The sequence below is a fragment of the Pan troglodytes genome, chromosome 7, assembly GCF_028858775.2.
Source record: "Pan troglodytes isolate AG18354 chromosome 7, NHGRI_mPanTro3-v2.0_pri, whole genome shotgun sequence".
NCBI lineage: Eukaryota > Metazoa > Chordata > Mammalia > Primates > Hominidae > Pan > Pan troglodytes.
The window spans coordinates 60,780,026-60,799,215 of NC_072405.2; the positions used below are offsets into that span (position 1 = coordinate 60,780,026).

At 36.8% G+C, this 19,190-nt stretch overlaps 1 protein-coding gene and 1 long non-coding RNA gene across 8 annotated transcripts in view; both read right to left on the bottom strand.

Moving 5' to 3' along the window:
* The window catches only part of ST18 (ST18 C2H2C-type zinc finger transcription factor), a 303,405-nt gene that overhangs the window by 101,097 nt on the left and 183,118 nt on the right, over positions 1 to 19,190 (bottom strand). For 3 of the 7 annotated variants that reach the window (XM_009455375.5, XM_009455376.5, XM_054656729.2), the window contains exons 2-4: positions 18,106 to 18,151; positions 2,218 to 2,272; positions 94 to 124 (exon numbers count right to left, since the gene is read on the bottom strand). In XM_009455375.5, coding sequence (XP_009453650.2) covers positions 94 to 124; positions 2,218 to 2,272 — 86 coding nt within the window. In that variant the 5' untranslated portion in view covers positions 18,106 to 18,151. Of the gene's footprint in view, positions 1 to 93; positions 125 to 2,217; positions 2,273 to 5,752; positions 5,847 to 8,750; positions 8,841 to 18,105; positions 18,152 to 19,190 lie in introns of those variants that run through there. The other 4 variants (XM_054656726.2, XM_054656730.2, XM_054656728.2 and 1 more) reach the window with 3 other exon arrangements.
* LOC129135712 (uncharacterized) overlaps positions 16,986 to 19,190 on the bottom strand; it is a 185,893-nt gene continuing 183,688 nt past the window's right edge. The window contains exon 3 of the long non-coding RNA XR_008536722.2: positions 16,986 to 18,151. This is a non-coding gene — a long non-coding RNA (uncharacterized LOC129135712). The remainder of the gene's footprint in view (positions 18,152 to 19,190) is intronic.

Here is a 19,190-nt window from a genome sequence, read left to right on the forward strand (position 1 = left end):
AAAAAAAGTATTCTGAGGCTTGAAAAGTACAAATCATTTGAATAATCAAAGCCCATTAATGTGGAAAAAAAAGTAATATAGGGTAAATCTTACCTGAGCTCCTGGATTAGTGAATCCATTGGCACTGTTGACAAAAGAAGAAAAAAAAGAAGACTTAATCAGTTGATGATTTTCAAAACTGTATAATGGAAACTTTTCCCCCACCTAGAGGTAATGACCAATAAGTTTCTCACTGGGTGGGTTCACCTTTTCTTGTTCTAGTTCTTTGGAGATGAGAGGACAGATGGATATGGCCCAGAATAGACCAACTGTGGGTTTAGTACCTTGGGTGAACTGGGGCCTGATAATCATAGATTGGACTTTCCAGGTACCTGTCCTTAGAGATTCATTGAAAATTCACAGGAGCACAAATGATTCAGATTATTTTTTAAATACATTTTATTTTTAGTACAAAATTATTCAAAAGGAATCCCAAGATTATATCTTTATTAATATTAAACACACATTCAAATAAAACTGGTAAAGCTTTGCTAAATAAATATGTCCTATGCTTTTACTCATAAACTTCCTCAATATAGAAAGGGGAGGATGAGCTTCAGCCATGCTAATATCACCAACCTTTTAAAAATGAAGAACTTACAGGAAAAACAGCTTTGATTTTTCTGACTGAAATGATGGGAACTAAAGAAGTTCATGTTTATAAATACCTGCCTACACAAGGATAAGCAGCATATTGAGAGAGACAACAGGTGGTTTTAAAGATTACTCATGCCTCACGAGAAACAGTTGTTTCATTTCTAGAAGAACATTTTGGCTCTATTAAGGGTGTTCATGCCTGTGCCAGAGGAATTTAAAGTCCAAAAGGAATTGCAAATTTAAAAAAACCCACATTTTAAAAGTATGACAGAGTAGTGTGCTTTTAGAAGTCAAAATAAGAAATTCAAATAATCCAAATACACACTCTAGCATGCTGATATTTATGGCAGGCATAAGCTTACTCCAAATAGTGAGACAAACTGCTTTTCTTAAGCTGGTATCCTATTGAGAAGTTTGCTCCGTAAAAAAGCTATTGTTTAGAAATACTACATTCCAAATATTAGGATATATAACATGGTTACTTTAAAAGTAATATAAAGTAAGACTGGAAAATAATACAGTATAAAATTTCTGTTTAGGTAGAAAAAATCTCATATGAGCACAGCATTATTCTGCATTTTGGTTACCATGGTTAATGATAACCATGGTTATATCGTAACTGAAAAAAATTTTCCTTGAATTTATTAAAAATGTTGGGATTCTGGACTTTGCTCAAACAGGCATTAACTTTCTTGACTACATACACAAATATAGATAACGAAAGCATTCCATTTGATCAGCCGCTGTCAACTGTACATCTCAACACCCTCCTAAAGGGCTGCAGGGTCACGGCTTTGCCGCAGCTTTTCCTCTGTGAGGTGGACTCCGAGGAGGGTGGGTTGGGGTGGGTGGGGAACAGCTATCCAGAGTGTTTTCAGAGGCTGTGGTGAACCTAGAGTTTTCCACTTAGAATTAAGGGTCACAAAAATATAGCCAATTATAATAAAATTTATTTTCCTTAAGGGGTATTATTGCCAGTCAATCCTGTTTTCCAGATGTTTAGATCATCAAGGGCCTGTTTATATTTCAATATTACATTACCATCTGTTGGTTACAAAAGGAGAGGGATAACCAGCAAGTTAAACCTTCCAGACATCAGAGCTGCTGGAAATTCCCAGCTGAGACAGTCAAAAAACAAACACCATCATTTTACTTGAACTAAGTTTAGGTTGGGAGCCACTAAACCAGATAACATAAAAATCAAAACCTGCTTTGGCAATAAACTAACAATTCTGTCTTTTCCCTTGGCCATTAAAGGTCACTTCCATAACTTGAAAGTTTCCATGAAACATCCTTCACTTGCTGAACCTTATGCTGTTTTGCATGATGTTCAAATCCACTCATGATTGCATTTTGTAAAAATTAGCATCATATATCATTTGGACTTTTCTGAGTTCTTTAACTCCTCGTTCATAATATTTTGCCTCTCCGTGCCAAGAACCAGTGTCCTGGCTTGATTTGAAAAAAGAAGCCCTGAGGAAGTTGTAGTCATTCTGACTGCACACGAGGGACTGAGCACTGGAACGCTCATATTTCATGGTGTGGTGGGCATAGTGTCATAGAACCTGCTTGCTAACTCACCCTCGGTTCCTTTAGAGCGAGTACGCAGCGTTTTATCTTCAGCCTCTGCATCCATCTATAACATGAACACAAAGTCCTGAGGTCATTCCTTTGACATTGACCAAAATATGAAAACATGTAATTAGAAGTTCTGAAGGTCATTATGAAAAACAGTAGCCTTCCATGCTCTTGACTCACAGCCCGGCTCTATAGTACACAACTGTGACTCCCTCCACATACCACCAGCTTTGGAAATACATCTACAGTTGCTGGAAACCAGAGAGAACAGCGACAAGAGGGCAGATGTCCTTGTCCACAAGTGTTTGAAGTGACTCAAACACTTCTGGCATTACAAAGATAGAAAAAGGCTCATCTCATTAACAGTGGCTGTGAAGGAGATGAAACCTCACATGTCAAACCAAAAGATTTCAGACCAATTTACTAAAACCTAAGTCCTTTTACATTTCCAGACTCTTCCTGAGACATATCTCTTTCTAAGCTTGGAAAAAAATGATTCCTCGTGTAAAAAAGCACCATGAAGACAAACCCCTCAAATGCCCCCAGAAAATACCATTAGAAATTTTGATTATCAACAATGACATATATTTACTCTCAGAATCTCAGAATAAATACCAGTTATAATCATTCAAATGTATAAGGAAAGTGAAATTTGAGTGATATATGTGTCAGTATCAAATTCTCCAAAACATCACTACTAAATATTTTAAATGTCATCAAATCAATTATCAAAGGGATGCAAAGACTTTAAAAGCCGGTTGTTTTCAGACTCTGACCTTGATACACCCAGCCATTTCACTAGAATCCGCGAATCATCTCTTAGTTTAATTCACTTCTGTACATTATCAGGAGGAATTCTTAAATATAAATGAGTTGCTTTGCTTGTTGAAAATCAGACGCAGGCAGAAGGTGCGCTCAGTGGCTCCCATCCTTAAATCCTGACACTAGCTCCGATACAGTGTGACTGCAATGGTAATGGGAGCTGCATTTCTGCTCTCAGAGGCTGAGTTGTGATTGAAGGCACTGACCTGCCATAGACTTATAATAGGGGAGCAGGTGTGGCAATGATGGACTTTAATTTCCTTTAATAAACCTTTTATGTGCCACACTTTTACTGCCATTCGACGCTCTCCAAGGTCCTGCACATAATAGGTTCATTACTTTTGATTACTATAGTCTATTGAGACAAACAACTCCAGAACACACTATATATTATGTTCAGTTAAACCAATATAGACTATTTATCCATTGTGCATTTTTTCACCTGCAACACTACAGACAAAATTAACGACAGCTCTCGTAAGCTAAAACTATTAAAACCACCAGAACTCTTTTGTCATCATTTCATAATAAACACCACACCAATCGTTGAACTGCTTTTTAAACTAGCAAACAAAAAGTGTTCACTGCCTTTGCTGAACAGCAGTTGCTATAGTCTAAATAAAATGGTCCATTGTTATGAATACTTTAAAACTACACAATAAGAGAAAACAACAAAAAAACCGGGGTGATTTTTTTCCTGTCAATTTTCCTTCTTTTCAAACCACATGAGTTTATGACAGATGTGACACTGCCTAAGATGAAAATGGCTTGGTTTACTCAGGATAGTAAGCACTGTGTTGTGAAATCCCCCTCCTCCCGTGAGTATCTCTGTTGCATACAAAGTGGCTCAACTCTAGCGAATGCCCCTCCATGTGCTAAATGAATAGATTATGAGAGATCAGTAGCATGTGAGGGTGAAAATGATGAAAACCAACACATATTTCTGAGGAAGCCACTTCTATGTGTGAGCCTCCACAAAGCAACACCAACCTATTGTTATCTTGCCACATGGATGCTATTAATTCACCCTAACCACTCTGAAGAATTGCCCAAAAGGCAAGGATGAACTCCATGAGTTTCTTTAACAAAACTGAAACACAACCTGCAAAGAGTGCCAGTGGACACAAATCAAAATTTCAGAAGCATACTTAAGTGCAATCTTCTTTACACCGGCTTTAAGCTGAATTCTATTTTGCAATTCAGCTACCCAAGGGCCTGGTTGCCTTGTCACCACTCCAGGCAGCCGCTCCCTACTAAAGTCATTGGAAGGGATACATAAATATTCATGGACCTCCCTTTGACTGTGCTTGGAATGCTGGTCTCATAATTGTGTTCTGTTTGAGCTATTGTCTCTTATTGGTATAGGATATAGATATCCTATACAAACATATTTAAAAACTGAGAACTCATTCATAGAATTAAGTTTTCAAATTTAACTTGTGGGTCAAGTTGCAGGAGTGAAATGGATCAAGGCCATAATATACAACTCAACTGTTTCACTTGCTTTCTCTTCTTCACACGTAGAAAACAAAAGTTACTACATTGTGTCTACTCAAGTCTGGGGCTCATTGGGGAATAAGAACATAAGAAACCGAAGGCATATGTGTTTTTCAGTGTGGAGAGTTTATCGCTCGTGAGATGGTTCTTTCTTCTCATAGATCTCAATTCAAAAATAGGTTTTGGTTTCTAGAACCTTGTCTATGGGAGTAGATATTTTAAGTATTCTTCATTTGGATTATTCTCACAGACCTCAATAAATTGCCAATGGGTAGGTTTAATTTTTGTAAAATCAGGCCTCATATTCAATGAGTACCTTGTCCAAGTAATGGATCATTAGAAGTGGAAAAAGATTTCTACGTCAGTGTGTGTGTTCAGGCCCCTGGGGTGGGGTGGAGGTAGATTATCATTCTTTCAAAGTCTTCCGGAATTAGAGATGAGGCACATGATTATGGTATGATTCAAGAAATCAACCTAACTTGTTCTGAAGTCTTGAAAATTACACTTCTTATTGGGAACTTTGTTTTCTTCCCCCTGGAAAAGAAGACTTGATCGTCTTTACTGCCTAAGCCCCGAATACTATTGACAAGCTTGCAATTATGTCTGTAAAACCTAATGAGTCCTTTGTTTTCTGAAAACAGAGGTTTTATTTTTTAAAAAGCTGTCCCTTTCCAGATTTCTTAGGGCATTTATATACTTCATTCTCATATACCTCATTATAGATGAAAACTGACAGAAGATATATTCTGAAATTCCTAAAATGGGTTCCTCCTGGCTTTGAGAATGTACTTCTCGATAGGAGAAAGAACAGTAAGGGTAAACTCTGCCACTCTTATTTTCCCTAACTTGAAACTACTTTAAGAAAAAAGTTCAGTTTAAATGATAAGTATCAACTTATTATGTATAATATTTATATAAAAAGGAGAAAAATGTGGTTCTTGCTCAGTCTCTAATTCTTAATAATGCCATGAAAAAAACTTCGAAAAGGGCTTAATGTCCCAGTTTTCTGGGGAGAGGGGTGAATGCAAGGTGAAATGGCAAGAGGAAAAGACATGTACAAAATAAAGAAGGCCAAAAAAGCAAAACTTGGAGGAAAACATGCAAGAGCTAATGATGGAAATAAGCAGATATACAATGAGGAAGAAAAATGACCAGAAAATGAAATTGAACTCTTGGGTTGAATTTGGAAAGCTCTCATTTAATATCTTTATGTACTTACAAACCTATAAACAGATGTATAAAGTGATTTCCTAGTACTTGTACTTGACGTCTTTTCTTACTGGAGCTTACATCAGGGGCAATAAGCAGGTCTCTTCCACATCGCCCCAGTGCACAGATCTGGTACCTTCTTTTAGGCTGAAGAGGAAGTCCTGGAATTGCTGTTTTGTGGGAGGGAAGAGATTCAAGGAGCAGGACATAGAATTCATAAACTCAATTTTGCTTTCATTCACACAAGCCAATTACTGACATGTGGGGAGGTTTTATTTCCCTTAGATTTTATTTTTCACTTAAAATTCTATTTTAACCTAATGGCAAATAAAACAAAAACAAAAACACAAAACAAAACCCAGCTGTCCAAGTAAAAATTTAATTACTTATTAAAAAACTGAACATAAGAAATCCCTTGGTTATGTTGAGGTTTTGTTTCTATCAACAGGGGCTCTAGACATTAATATATATTTATAATATACCTCTCTCTCTCTATATATAATATACATTTATAAGTAGTCTTGAGCTTCTTAATAATTGCAGAAAATGTCATGGTGACCACAATGTTTTGAGGGCACTTTCTGAAAACCCTTATAAAATTAATCGTAAAATTGTCTAGTTAGATAGATATATCATGCAGGTAGCTACTCTTTTTTTTTTTTTTTTTTTTTTGAGATGAGGTTTTGCTCTTGTTGCCCAGGCTGGAGTGCAATGGCATGACCTCGGCTCACTGCAACCTCACCTCTGCCTCCTGGGTTCAAGCGGTTCTCCTGCCTCAGCTTCCCGAGTAGCTGGGATTACAGGTGTGTGTCACCATGCCTGGCTAATTTTTTTTTTTTTTTTTTTTTAGTAGAGACTGGGTTTCACCATGTTGGTCAGGCTGGTCTTGAACTCCTGACCTCAGGTGATCCACCCGCCTTGGCCTCCCAAAGTGCTGGGATTACAGGCATGAGCCACTGCGCCCGGCTGCCACTCTTAATTTGAGAAGTCCATCACACACATTCAACTTGCAGTAAGCACCCTTTTGAACAAGATTTTGCTGTGCTCATCGCCCGAGATTTTTGACCTGGCAGTGTGGTTCTGTCGCTGTGTTACATTGCTCTTGTGAGATGTCGTTTCAGTCCTGGGGACTCACAGCAATGGTGGGAGGAAGATCTGTGGCTGCTGAGAAGAGCTGCTGGGGTCCTCTCCATGAGGAACGCTTTATCTACAGTGGACGCTTCCTTTTCAAAAATCACGTTTTTTTAAAAAAATGATGAAGAAAAACTCAAGAAGTTGGAAATGGCTAGGCCCAGAAAACCAAACAACTAGATGATGCCAGCATCTTGGACTGAAATTTGGCCAGATTGAAGAACAAAGAATCTTACATTGAGTGCCCTTTCTTTTGATGATTCTGGCATCATTTTGTTTTAAACATAGCTTTGGGGCAGCTCACAATGGGAGCAAAGATGTTTACCTGTCACACAAGGAAAAATCATGGGAAAAATGAGCTGCAGTACTAAAAGGATGCTAGTTGACTTGTGGAGAGGAGTACTAAGAATGTTTAAGTATGTTTTTTCTCTGTTCTTCCTTTCCTCATATTTTTCTAGTTTTGTTTTCATGCATTTATTAATAACTCAGGAAGAATAGGAGCGAATTCAGAAAGTAAACTTAAAAAAATCTAAACTCTAACAAAACCATGTTTTTTTACACCATCTGTGACAACATATTTATAATTTTCAGAACTTTTCATCTTTTATTTGCACACTATTCTTGATTTCAATGCTCTGTTCTTGTATGCCTCTTGTTGTACTGTCTTTGGCTCTACACAGAGAACTGAAGAATCGAAGGATGTGTGCACTTTGGGTTTATGATCCTTCTCCTTGTCTCCCCTAATCCCTCCTATACCTGTAAATACCAAACTCAAAGGAAAAAACAGATTCAGTCCACTGTCATTTTACGTAGAGTTTTCTGGGAAGCAGATCTTCCTGAGGGCCATGTGTAGGCACATTCCCCCCAGAAGAGATGATTTTCAAAGGAAATTTCCTAGAGCTTCTTAGAAATGCACTGCCATAAAAGAAACCTGAGACCTGAAACAAGCTTGGGTAGCATGATAAGGTGAATGGTTGGTTTTGATTCTCTCTGATTTCTGAGTTGTCACTGCTGGTGTAGACTTCATCCTGCAACTTTGTGCAACTGGCAATGCTGAATATAAACCAAAGCCATGTGCTGGTGTCTTTTTGCCAAACGACTCCAGCAAATAGTCCTATTATTCCCTTAGGTAACCAGTTTGTGCCAGAGATTTCTATTAGTCACTGTACCATGGCCTCAGAGTCACAGCTTTGTGACATTAGGGGGCAATCTCCAGCTTTACGTTTTAGAAGACAGTTTGTTTTTTGATGTATATTTTTAATATGCCCAGTTTAAAGAAAACTCAGGGCAAGTAACACACTAAAAGGGCCTTTACAATTTTTTTCTTGCTGATATTTTGAGATGCATCTGTTGTGAAATATGTCAATGTTAGAAATCAAGCTCCTTCATATAGGGATAGATCATTTGAAATAGATTTCTCTCAAGAATAATCCAATTATTACTTTTTAGTGTTTGCATAAATTCACTCCAGAAGTCATCCACAGTACTTTTTAAAACATTGTGCTTTTAAAATCTTGCTTATTTACTCTTAATCCATAAACAAACTAATTTCTAACATGAATGTAAACTGGATTTTGAAAACCATTTTAACAATGAAACTTTCTTTAAAGGCAAACTTGTGAACAAATAATACATACCAATCAATATGCAAAACGGTTTGTAGGCTCAGAGGACTTTGCCTATTTAATATTTTAAAATATTAAATGGCTGTGTTTCTGACAAAAATTGCAATTCTAAATTCAGCACTAACAATAAATTTGTAAGCGAATCCACAGAGAAAGAGCTGTTGTAGAGGAGAGCTTTCGTATAAATTCTTTGATTGAATTCATTTTCTTTCAACGTGTCCTACTTTTTAATAAATAAAAATGTCGCCTTACCTCTCTTTTTCTCCAGGTAACTTGTATGCCAACTCAGTTTGCCCTGCTGTGTCAGGGGGACTAAATAAATGACTTTGTCTTATTTAGTGATAAATCCTGAAATTCATTCTATTGAGATAAGAAATCAAACAAGAAAAGCATATCAGGCTGGACAAATAAATAGAAGAGCAGCAATAAACACTTAAATGAACAATCAACAAAATGTTGACACTTATCTATAGTTTGATTGTACTAGAGTAGAAATAGAATGACAATTTTTATACTATGTATCAATGGGGAAAAATAGTTTTTTATTTTTTAAGGTAAGCCAAATTTATTTTTGTCTTTATTACCAAACTACCTCTATCTATCTATCTATCTGTCTATCTATCTATCTATCATCTATCTATCTATCTATCTATCTATCTATCTATCTATCATCTATCTATCTATCTACCTACCACTCTATTACTTCTTCAATTTAGTTGGGAAATTAGATAAGAGGGACTCTTAATGATCATTACTATTATTTTTACTTTTAACCACCAAAATAAAAAGTTGAGGCAAGATTTGGAATGTACTATACTCAAGCAGTCACAAAAGGCAGATCCAAAATGTGTTCTTTTGTTACTTAGGGTTCTTTTTAATGAGACCATCATAACATGATACTAATCCTTTTGCTAATGTTTTAACTTGTCGTCCAGTGAAATGCTTTGCCCTTGGTTTACTCTGTGTTCAGTCATCATACACAGAGGTGCCTCACCTCTATGTGGTCCCAGGGATGAGCACAGAATCAGTTTTCATCAGGCTATTTGGCCCTTGAGAGAAAACTTTGAAATTCAGTGTCGTGCACTCAACATACTAGAGGAACCAATTTATACAAATATCACGTGTATCCATGCACCTTTAAAATGTTTATGTCTGGCAGTTCTGATGTTTTAAAACACAAGCCACCAACCTTCCTTGCAGAAAATTTCGACCGTCCTGCCTTCTCTACCCTTTGCAGTATATCAAAGTGCTCAGCTTTTTAATCATAGATTTCTGTGTTTCTTGTAGGATTTGACCAGACATTAAATAGATGCTTCTTCAACTTAAGTCAGCAACTGTAGTTCCTGGGGAAAAATGGAGATAAAACTCTCAAGTGATAGAGCAGATTACTGCACATGATGTAAGAATTGAAAAGTAGCACAGGAGCTTGGGAATTCTTAGTTTGCGTTTGATTGCAACTAAAAAAAAAAAAAAAACGGCTTTCTCTCCAAATGTTTTTGGCCTATTCTATTGCGCCCTCAGTTCAGAAAGAGTTCTGAAGCTTTCCACCTGCCTATTCCCCTTTGTTTGCCACACACTAACCTAAAACAAAAGATCCTGGAAAACAGTCACACTGGCAAACAAAGCTCTTTCTAAATCCTGAAAGTAATGGCTTTTTGTCTAATACCCTATCGTGTTATGTATTTATTAGCAATACATTTTCCATTTATTTTCTCAAAGATTGCCAATAAAGAACTGAATCACATAAGGGAGTAGCTGTAAAGCCTCTGAGTTCCCTAATGTCAAACTCATTAGCATTCGAATAAGCACACAGCAGCACATCATCTGCACAATTGCAATTTTTTACTACTTTTAATAGCATTTCTCAAAGGGCTCATTTTCAACTTTCTTCAGTGGTTAGTTGGTTCTCAGGGGAAAAGTAGCTTCCTGACGCTCACAGCTTCCACTCAACAGCCCGGCCGTTTGCTGTCAGATGCATCAGCCCTCTGCCCTAACCCCATCTGCCGTGGCTCCCCTCCCTGGGGAAGAGAGTGAAGGCAGCACAGCTGAGATCGGCTTGGAGAAGTGCACAGAGGGCACTGACAAAATATAACTTTAGAAATATGATTTGACACAATAGAGTTCATGAAGTCTAAGCACACCAAAATACAAATGGGAACGAGGAGCCCTGCCGAGGCTCTCCATCCATGTGTCTATCATTAATAACTCCACCCACCTGCTGTTTGGAAGCACACCCTTGGCAGATACCAAAAGGAATCTGCGACTGACATCGGATTACTCTAGTCCCTGCATGTGCACTATCAGATCAAGGAGATACCTTTAAAAAACCATTTTTCTTAACTGCCATACTTTTTTGAGTTTGATCTTAAATATGTTATGAGGGCTAAGGACTTACCAAAATATTCATGCAGTATACACATTTTTGAAGGCAGTTAACCTAAGACTTAGAATCTTGATTAAGCTCCCAGAACTTGTAACAGAGTTAGTTTTAGCCCCCGCCTACTTAGATGAATACTTTTGCATTGAAACTCATTTTTTAATGAAAAAGGAATCTTAAAAAAAGGAAATGATGTGACAAGTGAGGTGTTAGTAACCTAACGGGCTACCCAATTCTAAAGTGTGCTCTCTGATGATGACATGGCTTCGCTTGTTAAATGAAGTCATCACGAAGGACTACATTTGTCCACTTTATTATCTGCCAATAATTAGGGACTCTCAGTCCTTTATGACTGCTTCATGGATGAGTACTGTGCCTGAGAAAGACAGTTCTTTAAACCTGTGCTACAAGGTAATGAGTCTGGTATGTTATTTTTTTTCAAAAATAGAGTATATCAGATTATATTTTATCAGTTAGAATGAATGACCTAAACTGATAATGATATACGTGTTAATTGTATCCCCAAAGTAGAGAATCACAGATTTATTTATGGGTCCTTGGCCAGGTGTGGTGGCTCACGCCTGTAATCCCAGCACTTTGGGAGGCCGAGGCGGGTGGATCACATGAGGCCCAGAGTTTGAGACCAGTCTGGCCAACATGGTGAAACCCTGTCTCTACTAAAAATACAAAAATTAGCCAAGTGTGGTGGTATGTGCCTGTAATCCCAGCTACTTGGGAGGCTGAGGCACAAGAATCACTTGAGCCCAGGAGGCAGAGGTTGCAGTGAGCCAAGATCACACTGCTACACTCCAGCCTGAGCAACAGAGTGAGACTCTGTCTCAAAAAAAAAAAAAAAAATTTACTTATGGTTCCAAAGGATGTGATTTTTTTTTTAAGTCCTCAAAACTCAACTCAAAGTGAAAAATTTATTGAAAGGGCAAATAAGTTTAACATGAAATGTATGTAGCACTCATAACCCTGTGCTATAGTAACTAATATGAGGTCATCTCCATCACCAATTTCATTTTGGAACTTGCATACCAAGGGAACCAGACCATTCTGTGGTTCTGATATAAACCACAGCATCCTCTCAGAAGTTCAGAATATTGATACAGACTCCAAAGACCACTCTGAGATTTGCTTTTTTTAATAAGTAAACATAAAAATTTTAGCACATTTACCTTAGTATTGCTATCCCTTGAGAACCTATCTCCACAATTTACAACAGATTGAGCTCTTAATCGCTCTTCTAATGCTAATATCTTCACCAATTATTTGTTAGTTGGAATGATGAAGAAGAGCGGATTATCCTTGCCTGGCTCAGTTTTTTGAATGATAAGAAAAGTTCTTTACACTCCCAAGTTTCTAGTTTTATTTTTATATTAGTCAGTATGATACTTTAAGTTATAGTCAAGTTTGTATAACCACTTTTGCTCCATTAAATTTCTAATGAAAACTTAAACCCTTTATTTTGGAGTTCCTAATCAATCAGCTATAGAATTGGTATTTTCAACATAGCAAGAGATTATATATTTAGAAGTTGATGAACAAAAATTATGTAAGCCTTTTGCCACTTTATATTTATGCTATCAAAAATGACTTTCTTCTGCCTAGCTTTCCAGGTTGATATTAGGGCATATACTTCGTTGGGTGGAGCAAATGAAGATAAGCACTGAATTTCATTTAAGATGTTTAGGCAAAGACAAACACTCTTCATTGGCTATAAACTTCACTTTTACCACCAGCCCATAATTAGGCCTCTGATCACAGCAGGAGTAGAAACAAGAGCTTCAGCAAAACTGGAACCACTCTGCAGGAAAAACAGCTCCCATGGCAAAGTGGGTCAATGGTATCTCGCTTACTTTTAGGGAGGATGTTTCAGATTTTAAATCGTTGCATATTCAACAAGATGAATTCTTTGATATTAGCAAGCAGACTACTTTTCTTTATCACCTTTTAACATTTTTTGCTTCCCCGAGTGATTGTTGTAAATATACACACAAAACTTCTTGTTATTCATATAGCTTGTCATTTTAAAAGAATAAAATTTGTCAATGCACACAATTTCCATGGACGAATTTAAATGATTTTTATTAGTTTGCTCAGCTTTTTGAAATCTCTGCCTTATAGAACCTTTCAAAGAATTTTCAGTACAGGGAATGCTATAGCAACTCTCATAGGCTCCCAGAAAAATGCAATTTTTGCTTTTGCAGATTGTTGAAGTCATCCAGAGCATCACAATAACTTCCGGTTTTCACTGTGATAGATATGAAGTAATTGTACTTACACTAGTAGGCATAACAGTATTTGTATTTGTCCTTCCAGTGCCTGTAAAAATAAAACAGATCTCTTCTCCTTAAGCTCTGAAGCAATTGCAATAACTTATGCAAGACCTATATTTCTCTCTGCAAGATGATTTAACTTTCACCTGATTTAAGTAACAAAATAGCCCTCAAAGATACTTAAAGCCTTGCTGTAATTAACATAACTACATTTAGATGCCATTCATGACTGATAATTCTAACACCTTGTGGGAAAAAAAAGTTGCATGCTGTAAACATTATAAACATATTCAAATAAGCTTAACACAATCTGCCATGCTTATTTCTGCCTAGATCATGGACCAGCGAAATGGTTAATGCAAATGGATTTATAATTTGCTTTGGGGGGCCAGTTTCTTCTCCTTATTTATTAGCCCAGCTGATGGGGCAGATTTGATGAGGCACTTCTGGAATAATTGAGTCATCACACAAAGAAGGCTGCTAGCATTCAGAGTGGTTTTATCAGCAGCAAGCAGGCCTGATTACTGACAATTACACTCTGATCCGGTGATGGAGGAGAAAGAGCCAACGAGTGGGAAATGTCCGTGTTTCTATCCAGGAATAATTTCTACATTCATTTTACATGCTAAGTGTTTCCTATCTCTGCATAATAAACTGTAAACAGGAATAGATGGCACAATGTCCCTTAATATTTCCTGGTAATGAAGACACAAATGTACAGTGAGTGCTGATAAATATAGATGAAACATAAGCTATTCTCCCAGTCTGTATTGTTACCTTTAAAACAAATGCATTTTTGTGGTAAAAGCATAATCATAGCTAATGCAAAAAAATGACAGAAGATTGAAACTGTCCTTGTAACTACATAGAAACTTCGTAAAAGTCCTGTTAATCACTGCTGCTTTAAAGGCTGGTGAGCTGAAGGTGAGATACTAGAAAACACATCATCTTGTTTCTCAACAGTCAACTGTGAAGAACTCCTTGGGTTAGATGCAGCAAAGGACAGAGCAACAGTGACCTCCATTAACACTCAGAGAGAGCAAATCTCCATGCTAAACTGAGAAAACAATGAATCTGGCACAAGGAGACATCTTCACTAGCATGGATTTCAATTTCCCTTCCTTCAGGCCTTTCAACAAAGAGTTGACCATGAATAGTAAAGTTAGATCTAAGATTGCATGACTCGTCACACAGAGCAATGCATTGCTGTCTTTGGGGTGGCATTTTTAACCACTTGTTTATGATGTGGTTTATTAACAAAATACTATGAGCAAAAAACGCATCTCATGGAGATGCTGGATTAAACTAGCTTTCCCTCTAACTCAGAATCTACTTGGAAACACCTACAGAAAGGAAATGTTCAGACTTCTTAATGTGCTTCCATAGATTTTAGTGGGAAAACTTTAATTTTCTGTAATATTAAGTTTCCTCTTTTAAAAAACCAATCAGGTATGAAGCCCCACATAATGAACCTGCCTGGGTCTGTTTGCTTAATCTTTTCTCTAAAGCCCCTTCCTGGCTTCGAAAGAAATAAAAGTTATTCTCAGTTTTCCTGTGGTAACTATGGAAACTCTGTTTTATTAAACTAACCACTTAACTTCAAGGCTTGTGTTGCAACTAAATGTGCTATTTTCAGTAAATCTATACTAAACAACCTGATAATGTCAAAACATTTTTAATAAAGTTCAAAGAGCACTTGTTGATTCACAAATAAAGCTTTTTATTATGTAAAGAGAATTTTCTCTATTTAAGCTATTTCATTATGTAGATTATTACACAATGTACTTGATAGCTTTAGACATTTTCCATTTTCCTTATCCATCTTTAATAGGTTCTTTGGAATTTTTTCAAAAAGTCTGCTATTTTTCCCAACAGTGACTGTTTGTTTTTCATAAAATCTTCCTCATATTTTGTACATTTGAATTAAGATAAAATATAGTTATTTATCTTTATTATCTGACTATGAGATATGGAATGGGAGAATATATTGAAACTTGCAAAGCAAATGACACGACTCAATTGTGGAGGCCAATGGGGCACTGTATTTTTGCAGAATGATCCTTGGATTTTATTCTCACTACAGTGTTTAATTTAATAAAGATTTTTTAAAAATACACGTATTTTTCTCCTAAGAATGTACCCATTATTCGTTCAGTACACACTTATTGAGAAGAAATCTATGGATTGCCATGCTAGACAGTGGGCATAAAAGGATACATAAAGCACAACTCTTGTTCTCAAGAGCTCAAACCAGGAAGTTGAATATTACAATATTACATGGAAGGTATTATTACAGAGGGAGGCAAAAGCAACAATGGGAGCACAGACTTAGACCAGACTGGAGAAGCTTCCAGAAGACGATTATTCCTGAAAAATTCATCCCTAGAGAGATTCAGAGAACTATGACTAGAATAAAGCAATGTCCCCAAAGACCAATTGAAAGGATACCAATGGTCAAAATTGTTCTTGGCTTGGTTAAACAATGCATTAAAGCCATATTTTTATATAGTTACAAGAGGGTCAAAGACTTGATGGTCAAATTAGATACCTAAAATTAAATGCTTTGAATTTGATGATTTCATTTGTACGTTTCAAAGGAACTTTTTCCTTTAGTGTCAGAACTGCAAGATCTGTCTGCTGAAATGTGATTTGTCATTCATATTGTGGTTGACAGCATCGCCCAGAATTCTGTATTCCAATAGCGTTTTGATGACACTCTCATCTTGATGACTATGTTCTGCCTGATATTAGCTTGTCCAGGTCCAGTTTCTCTTCCCTGGGCTGATGTAGGCTCATGGAAGCAAAGGGCTATATTGTTGACCTTTTGATGCAACATAATTTTGTGGTCATAATAGGTGCTCAATACATTATTATTGAATTGAATTGAAATAAGCAAAAAATAACACTTTTCAGATGCTTGAGATAATTGTTAATTGGATTTCAATACAAAACAACCCAGACATTTTAGCATCTGGAATACTATAGATTTTGTCTGTTTGATTACTATGCCAGTTAAGGAGAATTTACAATTTTGTCTTCTTTTATGTTGAAAACATCAGTTCCCAACATGCAAAGGAGAGCAAGTGTGAAGTGTAATAGATTTTATGGTTAGATTTTTTCAAAAGTCTACTTTTGTCTCATTTACATGAAAAGTTATGGCTTATGATTTAAATGGGTCCTTTTGCAGGAATAAAAGTCAAATGTAAAATAGAAATAATAGTCATATTTTTCCAAATTTGGAAAGAAAACTATATAGGAAGATCTTCAACTCATTTAAACTATAACACAGTCCCTAGTTCTTAGACTTCACTTTTCTCACTTATATTTTCCAGAATGTCCTGACTATTGTGCATCTACATTTATTTTAAGCAATGTATGTTCATATATTCATACTGATGACTTTTGTGTGGGAGAGAAAATGGCACTCACCATAAGTAAAGACAAAACCAATTTATTTTTTTAATCAAAATGGTGAGGTGGCACAGTAGTTTCTAAATAAATACACCTCACCTTTGCCAAACTCACAGAGTGACAGGCACTCTTGTGAGAATTTGTATGTACTATCTTACTTAGTCATCTTACCATGCCTGTGGGGAAGTATTATTGATGTTACATATGAGAAAAGGAAGGAAATTGAGCTCACCACCTTACCCGGGGTTCACACAGGTAGAAAGAGGTAGAACCAGGATTCACATGGCCACCATCTGCTTTCAAACACTAGGCTCGGCATTCTTTGACTGTCAGGTCTCTGCAGCAGAGACCTGGCCTTCTACCCCTCGATGTTCCATTCCACTCAGCAATGCTCAGGTAAACATGGACTCACTAAAAAGTCCAATAAAGCATGTACTCATTTGTACCTTGAGTGACACAGGTATTGCATGTACGAATATATCATATAAAGAATTTCTGATGAAGAAGGGGTGTCACAAAGTAGAAAACAGAACTCTCTGAGTTGGCAATAACTATCATTTGGATCAACAAAATCAATATTCCAATTCTTACAGACTATCAATCTTAGCCTCTCAAGAACATTTTCTCTTTATTCAAATACAGGAATTTACTCATAGGATTTAGACTGCCAGCTGCAAAATATGTCTCATCTATTGGTGGGCTTATTCTATGTATTAGTTTTCTATTGCTGCCGTAACAAATGTTTACAAATTTGATGGCTTAAAAAGGCACAAAGGTCTTACAGTTTTGGAGGTCCAAAGTCTGGTATGGTCTCACCAGACTAAAACCAAGTTAAGCTACATTCCATTCTGGAGGCTCCAAGGGAGAATGTATTTCCTCACTCATTGGGCTGTTGGTGGAATCCAGTTCCTTGCTGTCATAGGACTGAGGTCCCTGTTTTCTTGCAGGTTGTAAACTGAGAGCCATTCCCAGCTTCCACAGCCCACTCCTTTTTCTGTGAATGGCCTGCTTCCTCCATTTTCAACACCAGCAATGGTGGGTAATGTTGAGTCCTACTCACATCTAATCTCCCTAACTCATTCTTTGGCCTTTTTCTGAAGGACCATGTGATTAGTTGGCCTTTTTTAGATAAATAGGATAATCTCAAAGGTCTTCATTAAATCACATCCCTTTTGTCATGCAAGATAACACAATCACAGATTTCAGAGATTTCATGGATATTTTGGGGAGGGGTACTTTATCCTGTCTACCACATTTTAAAATCATACATGTTAATTCTGAATGTCTTACATATTAATGCCCCTAATATCAGACATATGAAGTCATGAATCAGGATGAACAGGTGTAAACACTCCTCAAAAATCTATATGAACATAACCCAAATTACCATGAGGATGCCAACAATAACCAAAGCAAGCATCTTTTCTGGTCCTCTAAAATGAAGTTCCTTAACTTCTCAGGTTTTTGATGGATGTTGAAAAGTTGGAGATTCTTTTTCTTTGGGGGAAAAGTTTATTTTTAAATAGCTTTTACTTACCTTCCCTAAAAGCTACTGGATCTGAACTGGAGAGTTTCCATCACTCCTGAGGAAAAGCATCGGAGGAGGAAAAATGGAAAGAAAAACAAAAAGAAAACATAATTAAATGGTATTTATCTACAGCTTATTAACTATATAAAACCATCCTTTTAAGTAATTTCCATGCTGACTATTGGAATATGGGTTGAAGTATTACCAATCTTCAATAGTCAAACAATATTCATTTGAAAGAACTCTGTCTTAACAAGAAAAACAGGTGTCTACTGTTATCAGAAAATGCTTTTTAGATTCGAACCCTTTTGTTTATAAGCATATTTGAGAACCTTTTCTAGGGACACACCTGAGAGTGAAAGTGAATTATCAATGACAGTCTTTTCTGAAGAAAAAAAAAAAAAAGAATCAGTGGTTTAACACTAATTTCTAATCAGATCCTACAGAAAGGAACAGCCCGCACGGCAGCTGTACTTTTCCCAGGGTTAATTACCTTTCACTGCTCTCTACTAATGAGTCAGCTGTTCCTGTCATTGCACACTACACTGGTTCATCTGGAACTCTAGCTGTGGACAAACACAGGAGTGACAGTCCCATTTACATACGGGGTGGGGGCATGTTGTGTAGAGATTTCAAAAGGATTTTTTAAAAAATCCTTTAATTCTCATGTGTTTCCACGCTAAAAATATTTTTACAAAGAAGGTTTTACTTGGTCAGCTACTGTTTTTCCTCCCAGGTCCCTGGGTTCACCACTAGTAGATATAAAATACTGCCGAACCCTTGGAAAGAGGCGAACTTCACCATCTCCACAGAAAGCTTTGTCTCACTGATGCCTTGACGCCAGAACAATCACCCTATAGGGTGGAAGGATAGCCTCAAAAGTTTGCAACTTCTGTCACTGGTAAAAAGACTTCCTGAAAAACTCATACTACAGAAAAATTAGATTCAAGGTAAAAAACAACCCAAGAGAAAAAGACCCCCAAAATATCTTAGCATTGCTTGTACATGAAAAGTGAATTAGAAAATTGTGAGTTTCACAAAAAAAAAAAGTTGGACTTGAAAGTTGTGTTTTGACCTAATATGGCTAGATCATT